At 43.4% G+C, this 14038-nt stretch overlaps 1 protein-coding gene across 3 annotated transcripts; it reads left to right on the forward strand.

Annotated features, from left to right (window-relative positions):
- The first annotated feature begins 1167 nt into the window (after positions 1-1167).
- On the forward strand, positions 1168-13067 carry LOC115040905 (EMILIN-1-like). 3 transcript variants are annotated; one of them, XM_029498034.1, is made up of 15 exons: positions 1168-1601; positions 3526-3651; positions 4363-4583; positions 4918-5174; positions 5645-5818; positions 6051-6321; positions 6382-6950; positions 7212-7545; positions 7720-7947; positions 8035-8283; positions 8548-8739; positions 9875-9991; positions 10146-10163; positions 10280-10414; positions 10652-13067. In XM_029498034.1, the coding sequence occupies exons 1-15, from the start codon at positions 1468-1470 to the stop codon at positions 10972-10974; spliced, it is 3348 nt and encodes a 1115-aa protein (XP_029353894.1). In that variant the 5' UTR covers positions 1168-1467; the 3' UTR covers positions 10975-13067. The 3 variants fall into 3 exon arrangements, 2 of the variants coding, with proteins under 2 accessions (XP_029353894.1, XP_029353893.1); XR_003840584.1 differs by having other exon boundaries at positions 4363-4604; positions 4912-5174; positions 6051-6950; positions 8548-8687; positions 10652-10785; XM_029498033.1 differs by having other exon boundaries at positions 4363-4604; positions 4912-5174; positions 6051-6950.
- The last annotated feature ends 971 nt before the right edge of the window (positions 13068-14038 follow it).

The following is a 14038-nucleotide window of genomic DNA, read 5'->3' on the forward strand; positions in this document are numbered from 1 at the left end:
ATTTTATACTTTGGAAAAACACATGACAAAGATAAAGTCTGATGTATCAGAGTGAGAAACAGGGTTAACAGGAGTCAACATGTGAAATGTAGCTCTCTGTCTCACCTGAGGCTTTTACTCTGGAATGCAGCTGTGACTTTAATACAAAAGCTGCACTTAAAAACAGCCCCATAAAACTGAAAACAGTGTTTAGTGTGAGTGATGGAGTCTGGGTGGTCTGTGTCTCCAACCGTGGAGGGTGGAGACTCGTGTATGTCGGGGGGTCGCCACATGATTTATGAGATCTGATAGAGTATTTCCACTGAGTCCTGTTTATGGACCTGCTGTTATTGATGTTTTAAGAAGAGAAAGGTCAGAGTCTGTATCAGAGTTTGGTCAGGCTGCATGCTGATTTCTGTTCTTCCTGTCTGGACTCAATGTCAGTCATCGCTCTCATCTCCTCTGCAGGGAGCATAAGACACCCCAACTGTCAGAGGTCCAGGTCCATTGTGGAAAATGTTAGTTTTCCCTTGTTAAAAAAAAAAAAACAGAAATGAATGACTGATTTAATACACAGTGAAAGCAAGCATGGCCACACAAAAAACTTACTATTATCATCATGGAGACTGTTATCTGCTGTGTTTGTTTGTGTGTGTGTGTGTGTGTGTGTGTGTGTGTGTGTCAGAAGTCTTTTTCACTTGGTTATTTTAGGAGCACTTATCCATATGGGTGATGGAAGTGAGGGGGGCAAGGACAGGTCAAGGTTTGCCACGTTTATTTCAGGAGCAGCTGATATGAAACATCCTCAGGATGTCTGAGATGAACTCTGATCCAGGAAGTTCTTACTGCCGCAGCATCAAACTCACTGTGGGGTTTAAAGTAATGTCTATTTCTTCACAAAATTACAAAGTAACATTTTCAGTGTCCAGCTGTCCGGAGGAGGAAGATGATGAAGAAGAAGAACTTCATCACTTTGCTTTGCTGGAACACCTTCTCACTTTCTATTTTATGGGGCCTCAGTAAACCCAGGACCAGGACCATCTGGAGGGGATAAGTCCAGGGGCTCCAGGTGTGGGTGCAGAGCTGCACGTGTCTGGTTTCTCCTCCGGGAGGGGCGGGGACAGTTCGGGGGGGCGGTGATGAAGAGGAGGAGCAGCTGGTCTCGGTTCAGTCTGTCGCAACATTTTCTTCTCTTTGTTTCACATGAAAAGTTCTGATGAACAAACTGTGACCGCCCCAAATCCGGATTAAAAGTGGAATAAAGCCAGGAACAACAGGATCCGGACCCGGAGGGCACCGGGAGACTGATTTCTGGTCAGGGTTCTGGGACTTTGGACCAGAATCCAGATCCTGGGTCAGTAGGACAGACAAACTTTGTGGAAACGCATGTTGTTTCCATGGAGACCAGTCTTTTCCCCACCAGCTAAGGAGCTGATCACAGTCGAGTATCGATACTGATCGGCTGTTGCTCGCGTATCAAACGGTGGGATGGCCGCGCTGTTTCTGCTGCTGCTCGCGCTCTGGACCTGCGGACACGCCAAGAGCGCGTTTCCGCTGCGGACCTCTTACAGCCTCTACGCCGGCGGGCACGCGCACGGTGTCCGCGCCACGAGCCGACATAGGTAAAATGACACGTGCACGGAAAGGCTGATGTTGATGATGACGTTGATGGTGAGAGTGGAGATGAAGGAGGAGATGATGATGGTGACGTCAGGATATAATGACCTCACCGCCAAAGTGTGTGTCTTTGTGTGTGATATATTATTGCAATCTGCAGGTTTGATGTTTCAGACATCAGGAAGTCCAGTGAGGTCACAGAACCTTTGGGATGTTACAACGTCCCTGATGCTGTTTCAGTGAAACGTCAGTATGACTACAAGAAGTGACAGAGCACCCAAAGTAGACCTGCATGTGGAGTCCAGGAACAACAGTGCACCTGTAGACTCTAGGGACTGTATGCCTACCCCCATCTGTAGAATTTTGTCCTTTTCATGTCTTCATGTTGGACAGGATGGAGGAGAGGGACAGGAAACAGGACAGGGTGGGCAAGCAAGAGTCTGCGTTGGACCAGAACTCACCTGCTCACACAGACTCAGCTTAATGTCATAATTCTGACATCATCACAACAAAGCAAAGACACACAGCCTCCTCCTTTTGGCACAGAAGCTGCTGTGATATCATCAGCAACTAATTTAGAGATACGCCTGGATGATTCATCTCCTGCAGGGTGACATCACAGGAAGTAGTTTTCTTTGGATATTTTCAGTGTAAGTGTGGTCTTTCAAAAAATATGTTTCTATCCCTAACCCTAACCCAGAAGGGATACTCTCTGAGTTTTTCCTTCCACATTTGTTTATTGTCATTGAAGCAGAGCTTCAATATTTTAACTGTCAAGGTGGTCCAAGATCACAATTTCAATAATAATAGCAATAATAGCAGCATGGCAGCATCTTTGTCAGCTCTGTTGCCCACAAGGATGTCCTGTGTTTGGTTCCTGGCCTGGGGCCTCCAAAGACATTTTGTTTTAGTTCATTGGTGACTCTAAACTGTCCGTAGGTCTGAGTGGTTGTTGGTCTCTGTCTGGAGACCTGTCCAGGGTGACCCCCCCCTCACCCAAAGTGAGCTGGGATTGGCTTCAGCATCAGAGTTAGTTCAGTATGTTTCAGCAACGAGGTGATAAATGTTCACACTACCTATATTAAACTGTAACTGTTTGAGTGACAGCATCCTCAGTCATCCATTGTCATTTTCCATAAATTTGGGGATTTGTGTCGAATTCTTTTAGCAGCATTGAAAAATTGGTAGTATAATTTCTTTGGTCTGACGAGGAGAAACACTCAACAAAACAACATGTCAAACTGACAGATGCAGTCTGCTTGGATCCTTTTTCCTCAATTAGATAATGTCTTGCCTGTTGTTCTGGATTCCAGGGAAAATGCCATTCATATACATAGAACTGAAATCAGTTTCATTATGATGAGAACATCACATTTATTCATGACATCAGTACGAGTCCTAAAAATGTACCCACAATACCACTCACACATGAACGATGGTTCTGTTGTGTGTTGTTGTGAAGGTGGAGTGAAAATATGAAAATATTCTATGAATTCAAATGGATAAAACTATTTATCTGTGGAGTCGTGAGCAGTGCCTTCATTTTGTTCATCCCGTCATCCTGTCTCACTTTCACTCTCATTCACACACACAAATACACACAGGCACATTAACAACACACCTGCTGACTGATTGGACAATGATCAGGAAGTGAGATGTGATTACAGGTGGAGACAGCTGTAAACTGACCCTCAGTCTGACCACCAGTAGAGAAAATATTGCTTCTCAACTTTGGCCCAGTGCGCAGGTGAGGAAGTCCTGGTCTCAATCACAGACCGATGTCCTGAGCTATCAGCTGCTTCCTCAAGCTTCACACTCCAAACATATGTTGGTCATTAGGCCTGATCAGCAGCAGCTCTCAGATGCATTACAATGGGACCACAAAATTTTTATTGTGTTCAACTGTGTTTGTGTGTGTGTGTTAAACAGGAACTGGTGTGCTTTTGTGGTGACAAAGACAGTAAGTTGTGTTGTTGAGGATGGAGTTGAAACCTACGTGAAGCCTGATTATCATCCATGCAGCTGGGGGAGTGGACAGTGCAGCAGGGTGGTTGTGTAAGTACACACACACACACACACACACACACACACATTAACTTGTTCAGAAAAAAGAAGTGTCAGCGCCCATCAGTCCGATAATGTAGCATTAACAGCTTTACGGGTAAAATTTTACAATCGGGATAACAAGATGGTAAATTAACATTGTAACATTGTGGAGATTGGCTTCATTAACTTTTTGGTTCCTAAACAACACAACCTAAACCTAGCAGAAGCCTCAGCTGTCTGCATTAAAACATATTCACAGCTCAGTGCCGGTGCAGTGCCAACTGCATATGAACCAGTTTTTCTGGAATAGTGGTTATTAAGAAGACACACATATTAACAATAAATACTTTATATGAGACCTGCACAAAGGGATCTACTTGGTGGTGACTGAAGGAAAGCATGAATAAAAGTCTGAGATCAAACAGAAATCATCAGCTTAATAATGTAGTATATCTAACACTTTTACATGAATACATGTAGAGTCAGTCATTTTATTTGTCTTTTGCGCTCATGGTTTTTGTAATGAAGATGTAACTTCCTGTCCCAGCAGGTTTAACTTAATTTTCTGTCTAACTGAACACAAGGTGATATCATCATACTGTGATACTGTGATGCATCATGATGTCATTGGATTATGGGGTGGATTTTGTTGACTCCTGGCTGAGGTCGGACATGACGTCAGACAGATTTTGTTTTACTGTGTTTTTGGTCTGTCTGCAGCTATCGGACATACATGAGGCCCCGGTACAAAGTGGCCTACAAGTTGGTGACAGAGATGGAGTGGAAGTGTTGCCATGGGTATAGTGGAGAGGATTGCAACAATGGTCCAATTGGGGGAGCAGGACCCCAGGTTTCCACCACCAGACCTCAGCCTAGACTGGGACAGGGAGGGGTAACGAGCCATGGACAAGGGGGAGGAGGTATTGATCAGGGAGGTGGCAGTTCTGGATCTGGGCAGAGCGGTGAGTGGATCCATGTGTCAATTAAATCAGTCAAATCATCAATCAGTGTCTCAACTGCTGCTGAAAGAAACTGCTCCTCCTGTTCTGGGTTAGTGGGCTGGATCTGTGGGGCTACGTAGCCATTTTAATAAACTCATACTTGTTGCTTTTCATCCAACACACAACTTCCTGTAAGACCTGATCCAGATGGAATTAGATGAAGAGAACAGATGTGGTGTTGTACATTAAACCCGTGCTGCCCTCTGCTGGCCACCTCCTTGAGCTGCCGCTGTCAGGAGATACCAATTGCTGCTTCTTTTTCTTTCAGGACAAGTAGAAAAAGAGAAGATGAGACACCTGGAAGAGAAGATCCAGAGTCTAACTAAGAACCTCCAGGACCTGCAGTCCACCCTGAACAACATGAACGAACGCTTACAGCAAGAGGCAAACAATCCAGGCTTTAGTGGAGGAAGTAGAGCTGGAAGCAGCTTCTCAGGAGGAAGAAATCCTGCTGATGCAGCTCAGCCAGAAATTAAAGAGACAATTCACAGCATTCAGACCAAACTGGACCAATTGGACAACCGGACACAGGTATGTAACAGCTTCTGATTTACCTGTGACTGAGAGTGATGGTGAGAGAGAGCCTGAAGGAGAGGAAAGGTGGTGGGAGGATAGAGGAACTGAGAGAGAATTAGAGCATGAGGAAATAAGTTGTATTTAAAAAAAAATGCAAGAAAATTATACGGATGTAAGTTGTGACTGAAGCCTGGTACCACAAAATGTGCACTCAAAAATCAGCTTAGTTCAACAGTATCAGTGCCAAAACCTTGTACTTTTAAAAATGAAATGTGTTGTCATGGTTACTGCACCGTATGGGTGGGCACAGCAGGCGATCCAGAGGGAAAACTATTTGTAGACCAGACTTCCTCACCATAGTTTGACATTGCAACATCTGAATTCAGACGTAGCTCATGTCTCTATCAGCTGATATTAACTTTATGTTGTTGACAAACAGAAAAAAGTTTTTCTACTTCTTGTCCTTTTGTCTGTCTTCTCAACAGGCTCATGATAAAACCCTGGTCAACATCAACAACCACCTGGTGAATGGGAAAGGTAATGAGCTGGATGGAGGTCTCTCTGGAGGAGGACTCAGTGGAGGGAGGCTGAACTCTCTGAAGGAGGAGATTCTGAGAGAGTTGGAGAGGAGAGTGTCACTCTCCTGCTCCTCTTGTCAGGTATCACATCAAAGTGCTATTATCAATGTCAATTCAAGCAACTATTTTTTTTGAAGATCATATTAGGAGTTTGCTTGGAATGTGCTACAGTTGTGTGTGTGTGTGTTTTTTTTTTTTGTTGTTTTTTTTTTTAAGTCTGTGTCTGTAAGTCCTCTCTTTCCCTGTCTAGTCCAGTGAAGCTGAAAGAAAATGTCTAGTTAAGACAGATTTGATTGACTATTGTGTTCTCCAGGCTGGTGTGGAGGATCTCCGCCAGCAGCAGCAGGAGGACAGAGAGAGGATTCGAGCTCTAGAGAAGCAGTTGAATGCCATAGATGTACGGTACCGACACGGCCTGGAGGGGCTGCGACGAGATGTGATGCGTTTGCAGGGGTGCTGCAGCAATGTCAATGACCTCCAAAACCGCATCACTGATGCTGAACGCAAAATCAGCTCAGCCTCAGAGAACTTTGATGCTCTACAGACTCGCCTGGACAAAGAGCTCAAAGGAGGTGGAAGCAGCAGTGATGGTGAAATCAGGGGGTCCAGAGGAGGAAGTTCCGGGGTCGGTGTAATTGGTGGAGACGGAAGGGACACTTCAGTGACAGATGATAAGTGGGACAGTGGGCAGAGGGACTTAGAATGGTGGGTCAACAAAACTGTGCAGCAAACTGAGAAAAGCTGTTCATCACTAGAGGACAAACTGAAAGAGCAACTCCAAAAAGAGCTGGGGGACCTGAGGACCGTGTTCTTGGACCGGTTTGATGACCAGGCCTACAGGGTTGCAGATGTGGAATTGGACTTGGGGCTGGTGAAAGACAGGGTGAACATCCATGACAACAGGCTGTTGAAACTGGAGAATAACACTTTGCTGTTGAAGAGGAGGCTGGAGAAGTGTAGCTGTGGAGGGCCTGAAGAAGGAGGAAAAAGTGCCTGGACAGACGAAGGACAGGGTGGACCAGGAGGAGGCATGGTCACAGGTGGAGAGAGCAGGGGAAACACAGGCTCTGGAGTCTCTGGGAACGGAGGTGAAAGAGCAAACAAAACAGAGAAATCGCTGGAATGGAGAGTGGTGGCCAATGAAGATCAGATTCAGTATTTTAACACTCGACTGAAAGACCTCTCAGTGTCTGGAGATTCTCTGCATGACAAGGTGAGAGCATGTGAATCACATTAACTTGGAAATTAATGCTGCTTGTGTCGGAATAACCAGTTCAGTGCTGAAAGGAGATTCCCACAGACATGAAACTACAGTTAAGAATTTCTGAGCACAGTTGAATGACAGGTTGGACTGCCTATATAGAATAAGTCATTATACTCTAAATATGTGGAGAAAGAAAGACAATTGTTTCTCTTCTGGTGTTGTCCATGTTAACGTTTATTCAACTGTTGAAATATGTGACTCAACATTCAGGTTCTGGACCTGAGCCATGATGTACGAGAGATCAAGGCTCTGACGGGTGACCATGGCGAACACTTTAACCGAATCGTGACAGAGGTGGAGCTGCTGGGGCAGGACAGTGATCTCTGCAGGAAGGTAGAAGAGGAGCTGCAGAGGCTTAAGAATCACTCACATAACTCATTGGAGAGCATGCAGGACCACATTAATGGACTCCAGATCAGACTGGACTCAGAGAGAGACAGTTGCCTCCCGATCTGTTCACAACTGCAGGACGAAGTACGTCTACTGCGAGATGATGTCAGAAGATGCACTGGCCAATGTAGGACCAGCCAGCACTCACCCACAGGTCAGATGAAATCAATCACAAAGCAAATACATAGCTGTTTGGAACAAATAATTAAATTATATAGATTTTGGAAATAATCCTAGTTACATCAGATCCTTTAACTCTATGATGTAAACAAACATGGGAGCTCGTAAATGTCTTAAAAATTGAGTTGGCAAACTTAACAAACTATAGGTGCTGGCTCTGGTGGCACTGGTGGTAGCAGTGGACGTGGAAATAGACTGGATACTGAAAAGCTTCTGGATGGCCACAGTGTGATTGGCAGCTCCATCAACAACAACCAGCTGAAGACCCTGCAAGGTGAACTGTCAGAGGTCATCCTCACCTTTAGCTTCATCAATGACACTCTGAAGGGGCTCGAACACACGGTGCAGAAACACAGCAGTGTCATCACAGACCTAGGTGAGCCAAAGCTCAATAAGAATAAATGCATGGTTAATGGTGCTTCTGCTCCTACCATTCACGCCTTCATCCTCTGACTCCCACCAGGGAACACAAAGGACAAGATAATTTCTGAGCTGGACAAGATCCAGCAAGAGGTGACGGAGCACGGGGAGGATAGCCGAGACCGTCTGGATGGGATGGGAAATGTCCTCCAACGCTTTGAGAACACACTGCTGGTGGAGATAGGCGACTGTAAGAGATCTGGTGATGGGCTGGAGAAGAGGCTGTCGAAGCTGGAGAGTGTGTGTGGGAGACTGGATGGTGTCTCTGATTCCATCCACAAGATCAAGGAAGGTATGTTTATTCTGATGGAGCCTCTTGGGTGTATTTCCCTCAAAACCATAGTAAGAACAGCAATTATAAAGATTCTCCAACAGGTGGAACTTCTGAAATGACTCAGTCTAGTTGTGTTGGAGACTTCCCTGGATTAAAGAGTGCACTGTGGTCAGATGACGTTATCTGAATGCATGAGCATGAATGATGTCATCATACGTTCAGCAGGTCACTGTTGAATCCATGTTTTCACCTGTCCTTTTTTCTGATGTTTCCTCTGTTCAGGACTGAATCGACATATATCTAATTTGTGGACATGTGTCTCTGGTCTAAATGACTCGGTTGTCCATCATGGAGGAATCCTGGACGTTATTCAGAAGAACCAGGACACTGTCCACAGCAGGATGAAGAACCTGAATTCGAGTGTGAGCCAGATCCTCAAAGACCTTCAGAGTTTCTCTGACCACAACCGGACTGGTGCGCTTGACTGTACAGTCTTCTGTTTCATGCTCTAATTTAAACTCAAACTCAAAGAGGTTAGAATCGGCCCCCTGACATTGACCTTCCCTCAGTCTCTGGGTTTTTCTTCTTGACTTTGTGAAATTTTTAATAATAAATATCAAAGAAAATATGTAGAATTTTATTACCTGTCCGTAAGATCTAACCTTTCCCATCATGAGCAAAAAACAAATTAGTAAAAAATGTGTTGCATATACTCCCTATAGGTTCCCTCCGGATTCTCCAGCTTCCTCCCACAGTGCAAAAATATGCATGTTTAGGTTAACTGGTGGTCCCAAATTTCTTCCATACTTGTGTGTCTCTATATGTTGCCCCTGCAATAGACTTTCCACGGTGGACTGGGCCTTCGCTCAGTATCAGTTTGCATTGGTTCTGCCCTCCACAACTCTGAGAGATGGGCAGTGTAGATGACGGATAGAGGATCTTTCCAGGATGTTGGGAGCCAACCAATGTAGGATGGTGTCCATTAGATATGAATCCCATCTCCTTATCTATACTGTTTATCAGGCAGGGTCACGGGTGTTTGAGCCATTTCCAGCTGACGCCAGGTGAAGATGGTGTGAACAGATCACCAGCCTATCGCTGGGCTGATGAATAGTCCATCCATCTATCTTTTACTGCTTTTCCGTTTCCGGGTCGCAGGGCTGCTATTGCCAGTCCCAGCCAGCGTTCCAGGTGAGGGGTGGGGTACACCCTGGACAGGTCGCCAGTCCATCACAGGGACAACACACAAAGACAAACAGAGACGAGCAACCGCTCACGCTCGCATTCACACCTACAGACAATTTAGAGTCACCAGTTAACCTAGACATGAATGTCTTTGGATTGTGGGAGGAAACCGAAGTACCTGGAGGAAACCCACCTAGACACGGGGAGAACATGCAAACTTCACACAGAAAGGCCCCAGGCCAGTAACCGAACCTGCAACCTTCTTATTGTGGGGCGACAGCGCTCACCACTACGCTGCCTTACTGCCCCACAAACAACCATTTACACTTATATTTATATGTTAAATTATTGTTGTGTCATGATGTGTTAATGATGTAGATTTCATATTTCCATGTATTGTCATTTAATACATTTCTTTACACAGGTCTGCCAGGACCCCCTGGACCTCCAGGAGAAAGAGGCTTTAATGGACTTCCAGGTCCAAGAGGGCCCTCAGGACTTCCTGGACCAGAAGGAGAACGTGGACTTCGAGGCCTACCTGGTAAGAAACATGGAAGTATTTCTGTAGAGAGAGAGGAAGAGAAGGAGATGGAATTCTGAAAATGCAGAGTGCTTGAAATTTCAACTTAAATGTCCACATGTATTACATATTATCATTCACATCAACTGATTTCACCTGCTTTTTTTCCTGACAGGTCCCAAAGGTGAACCAGGTACTGATATATTTTTTTTCAAGAATCAGACTTTGGGTTATATGTGTGTGTGTGTGTGTGTGTGTGTGTGTGTGTGTGTATATATACGCACACTGTCTCTGTGCATGCTTCCTCAGGCCTGCCCGGAGTTGATGCTCATGTACCTAGACTGTCCTTCTCTGCTGCCCTGACCTTCCCAATGGACAGAGCTGGAACCATCGTTTTTGACAAGGTCTTTGTCAATGAAGGAGACTTTTATGACCCAAGAACAGGTAAACCTGAGGCAGTTATGTCTGTATGTGAAGTAATTCTGTGGTAAAATTTTATTTTTGTATATCTAAATTCTCTATAAACCATTTGAAGAGCCTTGGCATGTTGGCAGCATCAGCAGCTGCTTATATTCAGTGTCTCTTTCATGACTCACCCATGATATAAACTGAAGAACTACCACCTGAGCCTCATCCCCAGTGCTGTCGGCCTGTACCTGTGAATTGTTTTTTCTTTTTCAGGCATTTTCACTGCCCCTGTGGATGGACACTATTTCTTCAGTGCCATCCTAACAGGCCATAAGAATGAAAAGATTGAGGCAGTTCTTTCCAAATCGAACTACGGCATGGCCCGGGTGGACTCTGGAGGCTATCAGCCTGAGGGCCTGGAGAACAACCCTGTGGCTGAAGCTAAAACCCCCCCTGGCTCTCTGGCCGTGTTCAGCATCATCCTGCCTTTGCAGACTCGGGACACTGTGTGCATAGACCTGGTGATGGGCAAACTGGCCCACTCTGTGGAGCCCCTTACCATATTCAATGGCATGTTACTGTATGAAAAAATGTGACAATGTGATATCACTTCCTTATTGAACCAGGACTGATATAATGTTTTGAAATTAACCTTAAGACCTGAACAGATTTCTGTCTCAGCCTCTTGCCAGGAGTCTGCTCCACTTTTCATCTTATTGTTCTATTGAGTCTTTATGTCTTGTCACATGTGGACAATGAAGGGAGTTTTCACTAACTGCAGCTGATCTGGTCACATGACCTGGCCTTAAATGAGCACCGTGAGGACATGTCCTTATAAACCATAATCAGCTGATGCCAGCAGTATTGTTTTTTTGCTCCTGTTGAAACTTTTAAACTACTACTTTTTAGGAGCATGTGAACTTGTGTGGTAAAAGATGGCAGCATTAACACTTTCTAGAGACGTCAGTACCCCCAACAGGCAACAGAGATCTAGATAAAAAACAGCAGTTGATGTACTGATGCTGTGAGTCTGAGCAGTGGTGGAGCTTCAACTTTAAAATCTGTCCTGAGGGTGGCGCTACAATGCAGAACTGACGGTCATTAACATTTCATCTTCTGAAAATGATAAAGACGATTATCTGATTGGTTGATATTTAGATACCTGTCTGTTATTGATGATCTGAAGTGAAGTGGACCAGAGTGTTTGACAGATGACACTCATTGTTACTCATTGTCATGCTCAGCAGTCAGTCAGTCAAATGTTTTCAAGGCACCAAAATGTCACTTTACACATGAAAAGCATAGAAAGCTTTGTACCTTGCAGATAGAGAATGTTTATTCTATAAGAGGAGGGAGTTCACATTGTGAATGATTTTATATTGAGCTGCACCTTTTGTGTTTTGTTAGTGGATTCATTTAAGACTTCATCAAATGTTAGTTTTGACATGTTTTAGGACAAGGCTGGAAATACTCTGTATTTTCTTAATGTCAACAAATCACATGAAAACAGCAGTGGTGGAAAAGACATTCATTCAGTACATTAACACCACCCTGTCAAACGCAGGGGGACGAAAACATGTCTTGAATTTTTAAATGTTATTTAAGTCAATGTACAGAATTTTTATAATCCCAATGTACTTTATCATATTTAATAATATTATTAGTCCTATGTTCTTTTATTTGTAAAGAACCTTGTAAGGCAAAAAGCAATAATGCCTATATAAGTAATTAACAGCGTGTTTGTAAATGTACTTTCCACCACTGAAGGTTAAACCCAGCAGTGCATTGACTTTATCTCAGCTCACTGGCTCCTGTTGAAGACGTGAAACATTGAAAATACTTTAAATAGTTTTCTTTATATTTTGAAAGATTTCTTCATTTCCTGAAAGGAAATCCTTTGTAGTAATTGCAGGTGAATTCATCTAGTGCTACAGTGATTATTTGTGCGATAAGGATGTGTATGTATGTTTGAGTCAAAGTTAACATCACGGCGTTTGTTGTTAGCGATGAAAAGCAAATGTTTGGAAAATGGAATATGTTCAGGGCTTTTACTTTTAATCTGACTGGAAGTTGTTTTTTTTTTCGTATGATATTTTGGACCTTTAGTCCTTTATTCCAATTGCAGTAATTGGCACACCAGCCAACAGGAAACACACTGGTGTCTTTTTTTCCAAAAAAACAAACAATGGAGCTTCATTAGTCAGACCACTCTGATGCACGTGCACACACACAGCACTTGCTAAATGTGGGATTTGTTGACAAAAGTAAAATATTCAGTCAGACCAGACTTTTGGTGAAAAACAAAGGTTCTGTTCTCACAGGTGAGGATGATCAAGGACAAGCTTTGTCAACAGAAGATGTTGTTTTGAATAAGTAGATTTAATGAAATGCTATAATCATTATATATCAATCAAGATGACAGACCAAGAACACAGCCAGCTCCTCTCTGTGAAATGGTTCCAGTATCTTCACTGTCTACAGACAAAAGCATCAGATATTTCTAACAATCTGAAAACAGGAAATCTGGTGCTTTACGTGCTTACTATTTTGGTTTCCTATTCACTGCCTGAATGAACTTTAGAAACTTCACTTTCTGGCAGGCTTTAGCTCCAGCTCTCATGTAAACCTGATTTACATTTTATAATTTTGTATTAACTAATTTTCACTGTCATTAAAAGAAATGTGTTTAAAACCAGCAGGTTGTTTTATGAACTGTACAGTTTTTTTTAAAGCAGGTCTATAGAAACTGTGTCTGTCAGCCGACCACCTAAATTTAGAAAAGTTAATAAACCCAAATTAAACAGAAGAGGAGCTTAAAAACAAAAACCTAACTAAAATTAAAACAGCCACAAAGTCAGTCTCAAATAACACTGCGATCAAATGTGGACTGTTGAACATTCGATCATTATCATCAAAATGTCTACTAGTAAATGATCTCATAGCTGATCATCATATTGATTTATTTTGTATAACTGAAACGTGGCTGCAGTAGTATGTCAGTATTAATGAAGCTACACCCCAAACTCATGTTAACTTTCATATTCCTCCTACCACAGGTCGAGGAGGGGTTGGCTGTGATATTTCAGTCAAGCCTATTAATCAACCCCAGACCAAAATCTGGCTGCAGGTCTTTTGAAAGCCTCACTCTTAGTCTTCCGACTGGAAAGGTGAAAAACCAGCTTATTCTAACATATGGCATTGAAATTGACAAGCTAACAATTCTTCCCCAAAACTCTCTCCTGACTGACCATTACCTCATTACATTTGAGTTTACTTTAATGGGCTCCACAGCATTGAGGAATAATTTCAGCTATAGAAGATGTTTATCTGAAGCTGCTGTGGCTAAATTTAAAGAGAACATTCAGTCATCATTCCCAACAATGCCATATCTAAATTTAAATGAGGATTTCTCCCATACGCAGGTTGATGACCTTGTGACTAGCACTATGGCCACACTGCGTTCGAATCTTGATAATGCTGCCCCTCTCAAAAAGAAAGTATTCAATCTGAGGAGGATGGCTCCCTGGTATAATTCCCAAATCCGTGCCTTAAAGCAGACATCAAGGAAATTAGAAAGAAACTGGTGTTCCAGTAAGTCAGAAGAGTCTCACAGAGCCTGGAAAAGAAAGCCTAAAAACATATAAAAAAGCTCTCCGCAGT

The sequence above is a fragment of the Echeneis naucrates genome, chromosome 3 (genome assembly GCF_900963305.1).
Source record: "Echeneis naucrates chromosome 3, fEcheNa1.1, whole genome shotgun sequence".
Taxonomy (NCBI): domain Eukaryota; kingdom Metazoa; phylum Chordata; class Actinopteri; order Carangiformes; family Echeneidae; genus Echeneis; species Echeneis naucrates.